The sequence below is a fragment of the Chiloscyllium plagiosum genome, chromosome 2 (assembly GCF_004010195.1).
Source record: "Chiloscyllium plagiosum isolate BGI_BamShark_2017 chromosome 2, ASM401019v2, whole genome shotgun sequence".
Lineage (NCBI taxonomy): Eukaryota > Metazoa > Chordata > Chondrichthyes > Orectolobiformes > Hemiscylliidae > Chiloscyllium > Chiloscyllium plagiosum.
In genome coordinates, this window is record NC_057711.1 from 115,640,462 (window position 1) to 115,658,350 (window position 17,889).

The window sequence follows — 17,889 nt, forward strand, 5'->3', positions numbered from 1 at the left end:
ACTTGAGGTACGTAGCTTAATATATAGAGCCCTGTTCTTTCCAGCCAAAAAGAACACATACAGACACTGCACCAGTTCTTTTTTATTCATTTCATGGGATATGAGCATTGTTGACTGGGCCAGTGTTTGGTAACCATCCCTCATTGCCCTTGAGAAGGTAATGATGAGCTGCCTTTTTGAACCTTTGCAGTCCATGTCAATGCCATTAAGGAGGGAATTCCAGGATTTTGTCCCAACAACACTAAAGGAATGGCAACATTTTCTAAGTCAGTATGGTGAGTGGCTTGGAGGGGAACTTGCAGGTGGTGGTATTCCCATGTAAATTCTGCCCTTGTCCTTTTGAATGGTAGTGGGACCATAGCTTTGGAAAGTGCTATCTAAAGATCTTTGGTGATTTTCAGCACTGTAAATGATACACACAGCTGCTACTGAGTGACAGTGGAGTGGGGGAAGAATGCTTTGTAGCTATAGTGCCAATCAAGTGGGCTGCTTTGGCCTGGATGCTCTCAAGCTTCTTGAGTATTGTTGGAGCTACACTCACCCAGGTCAATGGGGAGTATTCTGTCACACTTCTGACTTGTGCTTTGTAGATAGTGGAGACACTTTGGAGATGATTTACTCGATGCAGTATTCCTAGCCTCTAATTTGCTCTTGTAGCCATTGTGTTTATATGGCTAGTCCAGTTCAGTTTTTGGTCAATCATAAACCCCAGGAATGTTAACAGTGTGGAAATCAGTCATGGTTAGGCCACTGAAGAAGGGCTTATGCCCGAAACGTCGATTCTCCTGTTCCCTGGATGCTGTGGTCAATCATAAACCCCAGGAATGTTAACAGTGTGGAAATCAGTCATGGTTAGGCCATTGAATGTCAAAGGCTGGTGGTTAGATTGTCTCTTATTGGAGACTCTCATTGCTTGGCATTTGTGTGGCATGAATGTTAACTACCACTTGTCAGCCCAAACCTGGATATTATCTAAGTCTTGATTCATTTGGACATTGTAGTGATAGGATTAAAAAAGATATCTTCAAACCAGATCATTAAAGGTTAATCATGAAGGGTTAATTGGACAAGACAGCGCGCGATTGAAATAAAGTAGAAAAGTATGTGGGAAACAAGTCGAATGCAAAAGCAGTTTGTTTTGCCTGAGGACTACACTGTTGTGTGAATTGTCCTGCCTGGCTGTCACACAAAGACACCTGGAGGTGTTGTATTTTAATGTAATCGAATGTCTGGGAAAGTATTTAAAGTACTATGGACCTCAAATGGACCCAACATGCTGATATCAAGTGGGCACAGTGTGGAGGAGAGCGAGTACAGCTCGCTCAGTCAAGCCCAGCTTAGATGAGAGTGGGCCCAGCACAGACCTCGAGAGAGGACTTACTTACATTTCTGGGGTGAGTAAAGGACCTGGTATCAGAATTGGCAGCTGATACATCAGCAGAGGTGGTGTCGATGAGTTTGTGGGTCCAGTGTAGATGGCAACGAAGCATTGGAGGAGGGATGGTAGCAGAGGTGTCATTGATGGTGATAAGCTGTCTCAAGACTGATGGACTCTCTTCAAGCTATATCTTTCTCTTTTTTTATCTTTATTCTTAAATTATTCAAAATGGGGCAAAATCTTGGCAACAAGTGAAAGCTTTTCACTGTATTTTGTTGTATTCTTACTTTAAAATACACATAACAATAAAGCATTCATTCACTCGGAATAGTATTAATATCAGAGACTTTGCCCTATTCAGGGGACTCCACTTTGGAACAGGTTTACAATATTGTCAGGAACTCTGAGTTCTCCAGACCAGCCATTACAAAAAGGGGTCACCAATGGGCAGGAGGCAGTGAGACTCATTAAACATTTCTAAAGTAAGCTAATAGATTCACTTATTTGTTTGTGTATGTCTCTAATTTATTTTAAGTAGATTAAGCTAATAAACTTGCTTTATATAAAAGCACAGCGACCTTCTTGTAATCGTTTTATTCAGACCTAAAAGAACCTGTTAGGTACTTCTAGCCTAATAAGACAGACATGGACTACTTCAGTATCTGAGGAATTGCGAATGATGCTGAACATTGTTCAATTCCCTCTTCTGACCTTACGATGGCAGATAGGTCAGTAAAGAAGCAGCTGAAGATGGTTAGGCTTAGGACACTATCCTGGGGAACTGCTGCAGAGATATCCTGGAGCTGAGATGACTGACCTCCAACAATCAAACCACCTTCCTATGTGCGAGGTATGACTTCAACCAGTGAATAGTTTCCCCTGTTATAAATTGATAAAATAGATGAGGACAATTCACCAGCTCATTTCTCAGGGCAGCATATTGACCAATGCAAGTTAATCTGTCTAGTTTACGATTTAAACAAACCCTGGCAGTTATCTGTCAATCAGCATTAATGGATGTATTGTTTATGAAACATCTATACCAATCAAAGTCCATTTGCCAATCAATCAATTCTCCCCCTCTCCTACAGTACAAATGCTAGTTTTCCTGTTGGAAGTGTTATTGTTGGGAATTTTCCTGATGAATGCCAAGATGAAACGCTTTGACTAAATGTATCTCATTTTAGGAATATGGAGATATTGCAGGGTTGTCTGTCCACAGAATGTTATAAGAATAGAGAAGGATCAGGCCTTGGGGGAATTTGGAAGCAAGGAATAGAATTTTAGAAGTAAGGTATTGCTTAACTAAAAGCCAGAGAGAGAGAAAAAAAAACGCTTGCTGGGTTAAATTGTCTACTTCTGCTCCTTTCTTTTATTCTCATGTAAGGTCATGCACAGCATTAATGTTTGAATTGGAGCTGGTGTGAGGTAGAACACTGACGCCAGAACATTGGATAATGTTTAGATTATGCAAAGGAGAATGTTGGAGGCTGGCCAGAAGCATATTGAAATAGTCAAATCTGGAGGCAACAAAACCTTATTGAAGATGAACAGAGATAGAGACAGGCAATATTAAGGTGACAGAAATCAACAGTCTTATTGATCATGAGGATACTTGGTCCAGACCATGAACCTTGGAATACACTCCCCGAATCTTTCCCTTCAAAACACAATTCTTTCAGCAAGCTTTGATCGCTTTTCCCATTGTCTGTACCTGCATCAAGTATTGTTTGAAAGCCCTCTGGTGAATCACATTATATATATTTTAGTACATTGAAGGTGCCAAATAACAGAATCCCAAGTCCCTTTTTTTACTGGCAGCATCTGCAAGGAAGCCAGGACTTCATTTCCCATCCCAGATAAATGTGGTGGGGAACTTTGTTTACTGACAGCAAGAGAGGAATTCACGTTGGGCATTCTGATGGCTCTAAGGGCAAAACAAGAGGTTAGTCGATCCATGACAGAGCAATTACCAGAAATACATTGTGCCCTTGTTGGAGGTGAGAGAAATGTGATTGTCAGCAATTCTTCAATCTCACTCAGATCCCAGGTGACCTTGCTTGGATGGGAAGGATTCAAGTCAGCTCAATCAGGAGAGTGTCTCTGACACAGTGTTATAATCATGGCCTGCCTTCTAACAAATTCAAATAACCCTGGATTTAGGAATGGGTCAACATGTGCTCAATGGAAGCTGCAGCTCACTATACTTTTGTACTTTCCAAATACATTGCGGGATTTTAATACTTTTTCAGATCTTGAAAACAACCTATCACAACGCACAGAAATTACAACTGGTCTGTGTCCACATCAATTCCTCCCAGGCTAACATATCTCACCCTATCAATATAAGCTGATATTCCTCTCTCTCTCATGTTGTATTGAAACTCTGGATTTAAAAGGTGTATGATATCCTGTGTTTTTTTATGAAAGGTTGTAGAAGAGGAGCAGGGCAATCCATTCCAAAACCAGTAAACAGATTGTGACGACTTAGGGTTCTTTTTAAAGTTGGGATAGAAGCAGCTTGAATGGGTGGGGGCAAGCTCCCAATGAACCAGGTTTTGTTTTAATTTTAGTTTTCAGTAGCAGTTACTGGGTTCTTGAAGCTGGGTTTGCAGGCAGCAGTACATATCTCCCTGCCACGCTCTGTCAGGATTTTCTCTTGATGTTTTTCCTCATGTGACATAATCTATTTAACTGAATTTGTCTTTGCCAAGGGTGTGTTTATGGGAAGTTACTATATTGGAACAGTTTATGTTTAGCAATTAAATAATCTATTATTCTGTTAAGTTTTCCAATAGTTTCAAACTTCATTTTTTTGTATTGTTACTATAATGTATGAATAAAATATGTTTTGCTTCAAGACTGGTAGTTTGACCAATAGAATCGCATCTGGAATGTAAAACCTGGCACTTGCCTTTGAAACAAGAAAAACTTGGGGTCTAAGCTATCTTCTTCTTATATTTTGAGAGGGTTTGGCCTGGACCATAACAAACTGGGGGTTCTTGTCAGCATCAAAATCTCTAATTCTAGATTGGGTTTAGGATTGTTGGTCTCAAAGGCAGTGAGAAATGAGTGTTGGTGTTGGTGTTGTTCTTATTTTGGGTGTTGCATTTAGTTGGTTTAAGGTATGCTTTGCGTAAGAATGGCTTTTTCAGTCATTAAGAGTTTTCTGGGGGTGGACAGAATCACTTCAGGAGTTTTACAGAAAGTGAGCAAGGCAAAGCATTTGGAATTGCCAAACAAGCTGAAGATGCCTGTGTCTGCGAGGAAAGGGGAGATAATTGTGGCAATCACGCAGCATTTACATTTGCCAGAAATGCCATCGGAATCTTAGGAAATGGCTAAAATATAATTGCAAATGAGGCAGCTTGAACACAAAAAGGAAATGAAACAAATTGAATTACCTTTAAAAGCAGTGGAAAAAGAAAAAGAAAGGAAAGCGCTAGCCGAAGAAAGGGAGAAAGAGAGAGAAGAAAGGGATAAAAGAAAAGAAGAAAGTGAGAGTGTTTGAACTTCAGAGGTTGGAACTGAAAACTCAAAGTTGTCTTAAAATGGCGGAGGTAGAGATGTAAGGTATAAGTAGTGATAAGGACACTGATGGAGAGCAATCCTATCGGAGCCATAGGCTGATAGGGTTTGGTTTAAATATGTCCAAGCGTTGCCTAAGTTTGACAAGAAGGATGTAGAAGCTTTTTTCATTTCATTTGAGAAAGAAGCTAAACAAATGAAATGGCCAATGACTATGTGGATATTTTTGATCCAAACAAAGTTGGTAGGTGGGGCTAGTGAGATTAGATTAGGTTAGATTACCTACAGTGTGGAAACAGGCCCTTCGGCCCAACCAGTCCACACCAACCCTCCAAAGAGTAACTATTTGCATCACTGTCAGAGGAGTATGAAGAGGTTGAATAAAGCTAACTTAAGTGAATATGATCTAGTACCAGAAGTCTACAGACACCATTTTAGGAATTTAAGAAGGAGGACTGTATAAGGATGTGGTTTTACTGGACATGTCATATATGTCAGGTAATTGGAAAATCTCAGGCAGTGATGAAACTAGCACCATTAATACCCATTCCTGCATTTGAAGACCCTTTTATAAGAGTCTTAATTGATTGCTTAGGACCCTTACCTAAAGCAAAAAGTGGGAATCAGTATTTGTTGACCATAATGGATATATCTACTAGATTACCAGAGGCCATTCCATTTTGCAGTATCACAGCTAAAAGGATTGTAGAAGAGTTACTCAGATATTTTATTGGATACGGACTATCAACAGAGATACAGTCAAAGGGTGGTATTTTACACCAAAATTATTCAAGGAATTTATGGATAGCTTAAGAATAAAACAATTCAAACCCACTGATACCATAGAATCAAAGTTTTAAGACCATGTTGAGAGCTTATGGTCAAGACTATCCAGAGGATTAGGATAAGGGAGTTCCATTTTACTTCCTGCATTTAGCAATGCATCTAATGCATCAATTAATTTCAGTCCATTTGAAATAGAGCATGAGGCAAGAGGACCACTGAAATAATTTAGGGGACGTTCATGAGTCAGAGTTCAGAGACCACACATTTGGACTATGTGTTAAATGTACATAACAAGTTTGATGTAGCTAACTCAGGAATGATATCAGACACAATTGGACAATGTTGCTTGAGGTGAAATTAGGGCAAACCAAATCATGACCATCCATGATGAAGTGATGAAAGTGGATGATGCCTAAAAGGCCAATGTTGGAAGTGTGCGTAAGAGAATTGTAAGGACGAAAGAAGTTACAATAGGGGTGAGGGGTAGTCAGTAGAAGGAAGTTGAATGCAATGCCTGAGGTTTGTTTTCTACATTCAAAGCATTTCCGGGAAACCAAGGCATTTTCAACAAAAACAACGTTCGAAAGAAAAGTCATACTGCACTCGAAACGTTAATTATATTTCTCCCTCCACAGTAGTCAGACCTGCGGAGATTCTCCACACTTTATGAAACAAAACAAAGTATGACCATTTCTACTTTAAGATTACGCTCAGGCAGTCGGAGCCAAGCACGGAATGAGAGATTGTGTGAAAGCGATATGTAACTTTGCATGGAATTGCCTCGGACATGTCAACATGAACTTGAAGGTCAGCTGTTTTCAGGGCCCAGTGCCAGGTCACTCAGCCAATTTGAATGGGGCGGGGCCCCATATATTTGGAACCCCGGTTGAATAGAATGGTGTCTGGTCCAATCAGGAGTCCCCCCTATTGTGATGTGAGAGGAAGGGGGTGTGGCTCAGGGTCAGTATCCAGGAATTGGTTACAAATGTGAAAGAACATTGGGAGATGCTGCAGCGATTTGGTGTAGCGTGACTATATGGAGCTCATATCATTTGTCAACTCTCTAAATCCAGTCTGTGATTAGTCTCGCCTCCAAAATTCAGCAATTCCGCGCACTGACCAAAATAAAACAGTTTTTTTTAAATGGGGTAATTGAAATCTCCCTATTATCTCATTTTTAGGGATGCTAAAAGAAATAGGTTTGTCAAAATTCAATTGTTTTGTATTTTCTTTTGCCAATGCAAGAGAATAGCGTTTATATTTTTATAGTTTCGTTCATCTGCTACATTGGGGTTAAAAAAGAGATTGAAACCTTTGCTGTATGTGATCTTTAGAATAGAGCAATGTGATCTGATATTTCAGTGCATGCCACGTGTTTGTACAAGGAAAAGACTTCGGTCCTTAGTGCTGGCAGCAAATCGTCTCTCCTAAAAGTCTGCTGTTGAGCTGAAAGTCAAAGCAAGGTGTCACCAAACAGTAAGAGGCTTCCTGATAAATGTGCTTGTGGAACTATGTCTGCTGTTGCTTATATTGAACACTTGGCCGCCGAATGCTTGGTCTCCATCTCCAATCGCCCTATTGTGCATCAGTCACCCGGGCAGCAGTTGACTGAAGAGGGTGACGGGGACCCCAGGGAGAGTCGCAAGGATGCAGGGTCCCTGACCACCATGGCCAGGATCCTGGCCGGCCTCAGCAAGCGCCAACCGCTCTCGCAAATCGGATGCAGTCACACTGAGGGCTGCACTAATTCCGAGGGAGACGCCTGCACCGCGCTCGGCAGCAGCGGAGGAGCACAGCACTGGGAGCCGCACCCTGCCAATGAAGTTGCGCCGGAGTGTGGACTGTTGCAGTGCAGCCTAACGAGTGAAGTGAAGTCCTTTTCGGGCAAAAGACACGAGTGCCCCTTTACCGGATGTGGCAAAGTGTATAGGAAGTCCTCGCACCTGAAGGCACACTTCAGAACGCATACGGGTAAGTGTTGCTGCTCTCTCATTTAAAATTATTTTATAACTTACTTTGTCCATTTAAAAAAAAAGTCAGAATAATACCGCGCAAAGCGGGTGATTCAGCCCATCGTGTTAATGCTGCTTCTTCGGAAGTATGAGTCTAATCCTCAATCTCCCCGCATCCCAAAACTCCAGTTTGGAAAGATATTACTGAATTTGCTTCCACATTCCGCCATCCCACCCCAACACACAGAGGCAGCGCATTCTTTGTAACAGCTCATTTGCGAAATACTTCAATATTTTCTAATCAGCCTTTTCAGAAATGTTATTACACACCTCCGGAACAGGTTTCCTGGCTCGGGGACAGGGACACGGCCACTGTACCACAAATGCCTTAACCCGGCACTTCCCAAATTCCGAATCCTTTGCCAGTATGGAAACAGTTTCTGCTCATTTATACACTGCCACATGCGATGTTATTACAGATAATACAGGCATTTAAAACTGAACTCGCAGACGCTATTTGAAGTGGATGGAGACATGAGGTTTTTTTTCTTAGTATTGGTGGTGTCTGGGTGTAACCTGTCGATTGAGGATGTGGGCGGTGGCTTTTCCTCATTCAGCCTATCAGTTGCTAGTGTGGGGCAACAGCTGCATGGAATTGTTCTGGCTCTGTCTACAGTTCAGATATTGGGAAGCTAACGCAGGAGATCTTGTTCCTTATATAAATATAAAAGACACCCCAAAATAGGCTTGCTCTGTTATCCTGAGGTCGCATGGACAACACCCGACTGGGTGAACTCCTGGAGGAGGACTTCAGCTGGAGCTTCTGGCTGAGAGGGAAGAATAAAGAACAATACAGCACAGGAAAAGGCCCTTCAGCCCTCCCAGACTGTGCCGCCACAGTTTGGAGGGCCGAGAAGTACAGAGTGCTATATTGCTCTTTATCCTTCCCTCTGAGCCACAAGCTCGAGGTTGAAGCCCCCCTCCAGGAGTTTACTACCGTAGAAGGTCTGTGCTTAATGTGATCAAGCACGTACCAATCCAACCTGAAAATCCTTTCAACACCTTCTGATGTCAGGCGTAACAGCGGGATAGATCCCTGGTCAGTGATGAGACGGAAAGATCACATAATTGTCTGCAGCTTCAGATAACAGGTGTGAAAAATATGTTACCGCAGCAACTCAGACTCCTGGTTGGGTGTGGGGAGAGAGAGGGGGAGGGCGGTTAGCCGTGTTGGATCAGATGGGGCAGGATTTGGGACTTGCCTCTGCCCTACTTGTGATGAAGGTTGTGGCACTCTGGGTCACACCTACCTTTGTTCAGAGAGTGTCATCCTCCAGCTCTCTTAGTCATAGAGTCATAGAGCTAGACAGCGTGGAAACAGACCCTTTAGTCCAAATCGTCCATGACGACCAATATCTTAACTAAATCTAGTCCCATTTATCAGCACTTGGCCCAGGTCCCTCTAAACCCTTGCTATTTGTTTACCCATCCAGATGTCTTTTAATTGCTGTAATTATACCCGCCTCTGCTGATTCCATAGACACACCATCCTCTGCGTGAAGAAGTTGCCTCGTAGGTCCCTTTTTAAATCTTTCCCCTCTCACCCTGAACCTATGCCCTCTAGTTCTGGGCTCTCCACCCCCACCCCCGGGAAAATACCTTGTCTGTTTAACCAGAGAAGTACAGAAGATACAGGGATGTGTAGCAAAGAAGAAATAATTAAAGACATAAGTATTGAGTGGCCTCGTGTTGCTGGCTAACTTAAAATGAACATTTATAATCAGAGAGAGGGAGCAAAACAGAAATGGGCAAACCATTTCACTGCTTAACATGGACTAAGATTCTATTCAAGGTCAAGTCTGCTTTGGAGGTGGTGATCCATTATGGCCAGACCTGCATTGTACCCTACAGGAAGATCACAGTGAGCCTGGCGTTGCTATGTACAGGACAAAGGATGGAGTTAAGAGTTTGGACCAAAAGGCGTCCTTTGATAGACTAGTGCTCAGCTACAGGATTGACTGAGCTCTCCAGAATTGGGTCAGGATCCAAATATATAAATGTCAGCAGCACACTTTTAATGAATGGGTGGAAATAGATTCCAATCAAATTGGAAGTAAGGTAAGGTTTGCCCTCTCCCTTCCATCTTATTTGTGTGTTTGTATTAAGCATTTTGCTAAGTCCATCAGAAAGGAAGATGACATAAGAGAGGTGACAATCCCAGACAGAGGAATCGCCCCAATCAAAGCCTCCCTGTAGAGTATATTGATGATGTCCTGTCTTCTACTCCAATCTGCTATCAGACTTTGAGAACCATTTTGAGCATCTGCAGGTGGATGCCAAGCACAAACAAGTGAAGAAATATATGAAAACATAAACATTTCACCTATCCACCTCTTCAAAGACCTTCTGTGATCCAATATGCAGATTAAGCATTGGACTACTTGTCACCTCAACACTGGAGTGGAAGGAAGTCATCCTCAGTCCTGAGGGGCTGGCTAAGAAGAAAACATTCTTTAACTTGGAGGTTGTAAGGAATTCCAAAAGGCATATCTGTCCTATTCACCCCTTTTATAGTGTTGGTAGAGAGAATGATAAGGGGAATTCCAGAGTTTATCATATGTCGTTAAACACTCTTCTAGGACTGGAAACATGGAAAAGTCTGAGGATTGTTGAGTTGGATAAGGTTGCAGAGGGATGGGGTTATTGTGAGGGTTAAACACTGACCGTAGATAATAATTGGATTCACTTTCACATTGCATTTTATAACTACATTATATTCTGCGAATTAAGCTTTTTTGAGCCTTTACATTGTCTATTGTGTCCAATTTACTTCACTTATTGTCTGCCAGATACCCTCAGTATTATTTATAGTATACCAAAGGACTTTGGGGTCTTTATTATTTACAAAAACTTTTCTCTGCTCCCACACTTTTCCTGCTTAGAAATTGGAAAGGTCGGGCCAGTTGTCAAAGAACATGACCACTGTTGACTTTAGTTCACGAAGGCAGTTTGAAGTGGTTATAAATTTGGCAACTTTGTCACTGCTTTCCAATTTTGGGTGGTCTTAGGGAAGACGCACCCAGGTGTCAATGCGGATACAGCAATTTTTGAGGGAGGCTTTGCAGATGTTCTTGAAGGGTTTTCTCTGCCCTGTTGTGATGAAGCTCCAAGGTAGAAAGCTAGAGAACTAGCAGGCGTTCCAGAGAAATTATCTCTCACCAGATCCTCACTCATTACTCTCTGCACTCATGGACTTGCATTGATTCTCCAACTGGAACTGCCTTACTTGTAGTTCTCAACCTAGTTTTCAAATTCCTCCCCTACCTCTACACCCTAACAAGAATATTGCATTAGTCCAATTTTCCTTTTTACACATTACTTTTAGCTGCCCCATTATCGAAAACTGTGTCTTCAGCTGTCTGCACCCTCTCTCGCTGTGAGGCTCACTTTAAATCCAAATTTTTTGAGCATTTGTTCACCTGTTCTAACATGTTAATATATGGCTTAATATGAAGTTGTATATAATAATGTTCTTGTGAAGTGCTTTTAGACATTTTGCTACATTAAAGATGCTACATAATTGCATGTTGTACTAAGTTCATCTGAGTATGAAATGAAGTAGCTTAACAATTGGAACAAAGTCTGCTGTTGATAAGATCTGTCTTATTTATATATGTTTGTGTCAAAACTATCCAGGACTCTAAGTTAGGGGACTGTGTGGGACAAATTCTTCTATGAATTGGTGTAACTGAACCAGGGAAAGTATCAGTTCGTGAGAAAAAGAAATACTGTGCAATGATGGATCTCTTTTTAATAACATTCTCTTTGCACTTTACAGGGGAAAGACCCTTTCCTTGCACATGGCCTGATTGCAGCAAAAGGTTTTCCCGTTCCGATGAACTGACACGACATTACAGAACCCACACCGGGGAGAAAAGGTTCAAGTGCCCCATGTGTGAGAAATGCTTCATGAGGAGCGATCATTTGACCAAGCATGCTAGGCGGCATCCTGGCTTTCATTCCAGCATGCTTCAAAAGCAATGTAGAAGAATTGGGCCACTTCGATCAGCAGCCCCTGAAACAGCAAGATAAAAGCCTAGCTTTGGGAGGAAGGAGATAGATTGCTTCAGTCATAGTATCATCAGTACACCAGTTTCTTTGCTGCTGCTGTTTGTATTCTGCACTTCACTGCTGTGGTATCAAAACTCCGCGACACTTTCTAGTCGTGGCTCTCTGCTTGCTCGTGATCTATGGTTGGCCAGCAAATTTTGTTCTATCACAGCCCTCAACATCAACAGATTCTCAACATTTCCAGTAATCCTCAGTGCAATTTGAAACGTAGTCTCCCAAACTACGCAATAATGACTCCTGCACTATTAACCATTCAGCTGGTGTGAAGGTTTACCCAACACTTTACTTTCCTCATCTGGACAGGGACTTGGTTCATTCTGAAATGTTTGGGATAGTATGTTAATATAGTAAAAACAATGCAACATTACTTCCATTTGGTGCTACAGGCTCTACAAGATGTTACTCTGAATTTACACCAGCATCAGGCTAATGGCAAGACTTACAAACTGAATATTGCAGTGGTGCATGTGACCATCTAAATGCCTTGGCCTAATTATGACTGGTAGTGTATTTTACATGCTTACCCAAAATAGGAGATGGGGGAAAGGTGTACAAGAGTGTTTTTCTCAGCTTTGGCAAGATAAAATGTTACTGTTTTACAGTACTATCTTTTTGAAGAACAAATACTGGAAAATCTACCTCATTAAACTAGAGCGAGCAAAAGTATACTTTTCCATATTACAATGATTGATGGTGTAAAGATAAAAGTTGCCAGTTTTACCAGACCATAGGGCTTCTGGATTAACTTGAGGGTCACCATACTTCAGGTGAGGGGAGAGATGTGTGAATGTTTGTGTCACATTGTACCATTGTCTGGTTTAGTCCTTTTACTGCATGTAATGCAACTATATTTCCTTTAATCATCTGAGATCTTGAAATTTATATTTTGTGAAAGCTGACTAAAATAAAAACTGAAAAATTCAACTTCTTCTGATTTTCAAAACAGAACATGCTTTATTCTAGCTGTAATTAATATTCTTCTAGGTTGAGCATGAGAAAAATGAATAGGTTTAAGTGAAAAGAAAATGAATGTTAAGGAAATGTCCAGTGGAGACTTGCTTATTAATGGTTTTCAGACCCATTCACTAAAAGCTCACCGCTTCCATACTGGTTGACTAAGTCATACATCATAGATGCATTGATTGTATTCAAGGTAGTATTGTTTGATAGCAATTTTTTTCTAGTTTTAAAAATAGATTTAAAATAATTATGTTCTTCACCTGTCCTATTGTACCTGATGTGCTAACCTGCTTAAACATTCAGGTCTCTGATTTACAAATATTTACCTTATGAATGTGATCCCATACAGGGATGTAAATTTAAGAATCCAACATCCAAACATTTCCTGTACTTACAAATAGTTGCAATATAGTTGAGGATGGCACAGTGGTTAGCACTGCTGCCTTAGAGCTCCAGAGACCCGGGTTCAATGTGGAGTTTGCACATTCTCCCAGTGGCTGCGTGGGTTTCCTCCCACAGTCCAAAATGTGCAGGTTAGGTGAATTGGCTATGCTAAATTGCCTGTAGTGTTAGGTGAAGGGATAAATGTAGGGGAATGGGTCTGGGTGGGTTGCTTTTCAGAGGGTCGATGTGGACTTGTTGGGCCAAAGGGCCTGTTTGCACACTGAGTAACCTAATCTAATATTGTCCTGCATAGTGTTCTGATTTGTGTACAAATAGACGTGCAGTGACATTCGTAGAACCTGGAGTGTGCTCTGCCATTCAATGAGGTCAGGCTGACCTAATAAATCCTCAGCTGTACTCTCCTGCCCGTTCCCTTGAAATCTAGATTCCCTTATTGATAAAAGCTTTGAATATACTTAAAGCCCAAGCCTTTATCATCCTGTTGTAAATAATTCCAGATTCACTATCCTTTAAGAGAATAAATTCCTCCTTACATGTCTTAAATGGGCAACCCCTACAATGAATTTGCACCTTTTGTTTCCCCCTTTTGGGAGTGTCTAGCATCTATCTCTCAACATCCATCCTAACAAGCCTGCTTAGAACCTTTTATGCTCTTCTAAACTTTGAATACAGACCCAATCGACTCCACCTCTCTTCGTAAGAAAATCCCTCCATGCCCAGAATCATCCCTGTGGACCTTCTCTGGACTACCTCCCTCGTATAGTTTGAGCAAGACTACCCTATTGTTATACTCAATTCTCTTTGAAATAAATGCCAACATACTATTTGCTGTCCCTATTTCTGCTGAACATGGAAACAAGGATTCAGGCAAGAGGATGTCCATATGCCACTGTGCTGCTTTTCCTATTTAAGTAACATTCAGCCCCTCGATTTTGCCAAAATGTACAATCACATATTTTCCTACACTACATTTATGGAGTCAGATGTACAGTATGGAAACAGACCCTTCAGTCCAACCAGATATCCCAACCCAACCTCGTCCTATCTGCCAGCACCCGGCCCATATCCCTCCAAACCCTTCCTATTCATATATGCATCCATATACATTCATCTGCAAAAGTTTTCCCCCACTCACTTTGAACTGTAGGTCCATGTGTGTCATCCTCAATATTTGCTTTTCCACCTTGTTTTGAGAAATCAACAAACTGGGCAATAGTACATTCACTTTGCTCATCCAAATTATTCATATATATTGTAAAAGACTGCAGTTCAGCACTGATCAGCATAGCACTCCACGAGTTACAAGTTGCTGTTCTGAAAATGCTTCACTTATCCCAATTCTGTCTTCTACTAGTTAGCCAATCCTCTGTCCACATTATAATAAAATGTAATATAAATTTTAGCTACAAGTGACAATAAATTGCTATTCTAATCTATATACTATCCCAACACCATGAGCTCTTATGAGATAGTACTGCATGTGGTATCTCAAATGTCTTTTGGAAACCCAATATATTATATCTACTGGTTCCCCTTATTCTGCATGCTACTTCCTCAAAGAATTCAATAAATTTATTAAGCATGATTTGCCCTTTGTGAAACCATGCTGACTTTTCTTGATCACGTGTTCCTAAATTCTCGGCTATTTCATGTTTTGTGGATTCTTACATTTTCCCAATGGCAGATGTTAAGCCAATTGGCCTATACTTAGCCATTTTCTGTGTCCCTTCCTTTTGATTAATAATACTAGAACTAGGAGGAGGAAGAAATTCAGCCTGTCAAACCTGCCTAGTTCGATCATAGCTGAGCTCATCTCAACTCCACTCCCCAGCCTGCACCCCATAAGTCTTCAACCTACTACAAATTAAAAATCTGTCTATTTGACAGGGCACTTCACAAATAGTGGAAAGCTGCAACGTCTGCTACTGAGGCTAATGCTGCGAAAATTTGACGACTGAAAAATGATTGTTAGAAAAGATTAGAGGTTACAAAACCAGGAACAATAAATGGAATTTAAGATAAAGATGACCTTATAATGGTTACAGCAGGCATCGGGGGGGGTTGATTGGCCTTCCCCCTATTTTTATGTCAGGCTAGAACAAGCTGCTGTAAAAATGAAATTGCAACAGTAAGATTCTTATTAGTAGGAAGTCATCATGAGGTTATGAGCACTGATTACTGTTATACAGCAAACTGAACACAATTTCCAGCAAAATCAACATTTAAATGTCAGAACAGGAAAGTTGAGCTATCCAAGTTGGTCTGCTCCTCCACAAGGTTCGTTACAGTCAGGGATAAAAATATTCTTCTCTAAGATCCTTCTTGACAAGGGTTACTTTTGATTTAGTGGCTTTTTTTGGTTTTCAGCAGATTCATTTTCATTTTAATTGTCTTACTCAGTGATGCAGTCATGCAATATTCCTGTTGACACACTAAGAAAAAAAAATGGCTTCATTGCAACTCAAAAGAATTAATCAATATCCTCAGTAATTACTAACCCTCCACTAAAAGTCAAGACACAAGTATTAATTTTCTAGACACACTATTTATTTTTGGCCAAGACAACATGCATGAGTTAACAACAATAACAGACAAACATCTACATGCAAAATCCATCACCCTACATACATCTGCAGACTGGAGAGCTCACAATTCCTATTACACATATATAAAACTGAACCAGTCACTTATTATCCTTTCTACATCTAAACTTCAGACCTAAACTTAACCATTGATAAACGCTACATTATACTATCACTTTGTTTTGCTCCAAGTGGTACCTCCTGAACCTATGCTGTCTTAAGCTAGCTATTCTACATTCATAATTGCAGTTTTTAAAAAAAAAAGTTTTTCCTGATTATTTGTTGACAAGGTTAAAACTGTTCTCGCCTCCTCTTGCTCCCCTGCATTTTATAAACCCAAACCTTGTGCAGTTCACCCTTTTCCCAATCTCTCCTAGCATCCCATCTTGCACACTTCATCTCCCATCAATCCCTTGGGGTCTCCTTTTGTAAACTCATTCTTCCTTCCCCATACCCCACCCCCACAAATCCTTTATAACCTCCCTCAACCAGTGAAGTTGCCTCATTTTCAAACCATCAATCTTTCTGTGTGATGTGGGGGGATTAACAATTTGCTAATTTTATTTTTCATTGGCTTCAGTAAAGTTATTATTTTGGTTTTGTTAATATGTTAACTGTTCTTGGATTGGTAACTTTGTGTCTTCTGGTATCAAAATATTTACCAACACATTTAATCTCATTTGGAATGGACCTCAAGTGATTATTGCATGGTTCTTATGTCACCATGCTGCCTTCTGGTTGAGGCAATAAGTGCAGTGCTGGAAAAGTACAGCCAGGTCAGGCATCATTGAGGAGCAGGAGAGTCGACATTTCAAGAATAACCTCTTCATCAGGATGAAAAGCTTATCCTCAACGTTGACTCTCCTGCTCCTCTGATATTGTCCGACTGGCTGTGCTTTTCTAGCACCACACTTTTTGACTCTGATCTCCAGCATCTGGCATCCTCCCTTTCTCCTTGCCTTCTAGTAGGGTTCAGTTTTCCCTTATTGTTCACAGTCTACATTCAGCTGCAGCTCTTTACAAGATGCTGGTTGCCTTTGAAAGTGCAGTTCTTGAGAAGTGAGAAGAACATCACATGGCCCTGACTGCGTCCCAAAGTCAGATGACTCTATTGCAGGATAACATGCAATGCAAATTTGGAAATTGCAATCTAATTTATAGAAACAGGCCCTAAAAATAAAATAAACTTCATGCCTGCTTGGGAACTTTTAGGTTGCTGCACATTAGGAGGAATATTGCTTCTCAGGAAGATATCCACAAAACATGCCACAATAACTTGTGGTTTGCCCATTCCACAGTAGGTTAATTTTCCATTTGGTGTGATAAATTGTTAACTGATCTCTCTGGTACTGAAAATTAACTTTTACAAGCATGGCATTTCATCCCTTCAGATTTAAATTTCTGTTGGATACATTTTTTTAAAAAAACAAAATTTTCTTTTAATTTCTCCATTTCTCAATTCCATCTTTCACCATTTCACTTTCTGTACATTAACTGGCATTGTATCAACCATTTTGACTTACACTTCCTGGTTCAGCCTGTGTGCCAAAGTACCAACTTTTCAATCTAATTAGTAGACGAGTCATGCCATTGCCTGCCATATTCATGAGACACAAATGCCCTGTAGAACACAAGGAGTCAATTCATCCTTCAAATCACTGCATATTTCATTCTACAAAAGCGCAGGAAGTTTAATGAATGACAACATGGGGCGGCACGGTGGCTCAATGGCTAGCACTGCTGCCTCACAGCGCCAGGGACTTGGGTTCAATTCCCACTTCGGGCAACTGTGTGTGGGGTTTGCACATTCTCTCAGTGTCTGCATGGGTTTCCTCTGGGTGATCCGGTTTCCTCCCACAATCCAAAGATGTGCAGGTTGGGTGAATTGGCCATGCTAAATTGCCTGTCGTGTTAGGTGCGGGGTAAATGTAGGGTAATGGGTCTGGGAGGGTTGCTCTTCAGAGGGTTGGTGTGGACTTGTTGGGCCGAAGGGCCTGTTTCCACACTGTAGTGAATCTAATCTAATCTAAAAGTGCCATAAGTTAGCTGCTGACCATAAAATCCAAGCCAATGTATTTTTTGTAAAACAACTTCCACATTTTGACTTCAAACCTCATAATACTAATGCAATTAACAGAGAAATAGCTTGGCAATACTCAAAAAAGGA

At 40.9% G+C, this 17,889-nt stretch overlaps 1 protein-coding gene across 1 annotated transcript; it reads left to right on the forward strand.

Moving 5' to 3' along the window:
• Positions 1-6,635: 6,635 nt before the first annotated feature.
• On the forward strand, positions 6,636-12,702 carry klf9 (Kruppel-like factor 9). Its single transcript, XM_043716667.1, has 2 exons — positions 6,636-7,663; positions 11,483-12,702. The coding sequence occupies exons 1-2, from the start codon at positions 7,204-7,206 to the stop codon at positions 11,734-11,736; spliced, it is 714 nt and encodes a 237-aa protein (XP_043572602.1). The 5' UTR covers positions 6,636-7,203; the 3' UTR covers positions 11,737-12,702.
• Positions 12,703-17,889: the final 5,187 nt, after the last annotated feature.

Coding starts and splice junctions, on each gene's coding strand:
- klf9 (XM_043716667.1), top strand. CDS start 7,204: ATGTCTGCTGTTGCTTATATTGAACACTTGGCCGCCGAATGCTTGGTC. Junction 7,664..11,482: donor ACACTTCAGAACGCATACGG/GTAAGTGTTGCT, acceptor TGCACTTTACAG/GGGAAAGACCCTTTCCTTGC.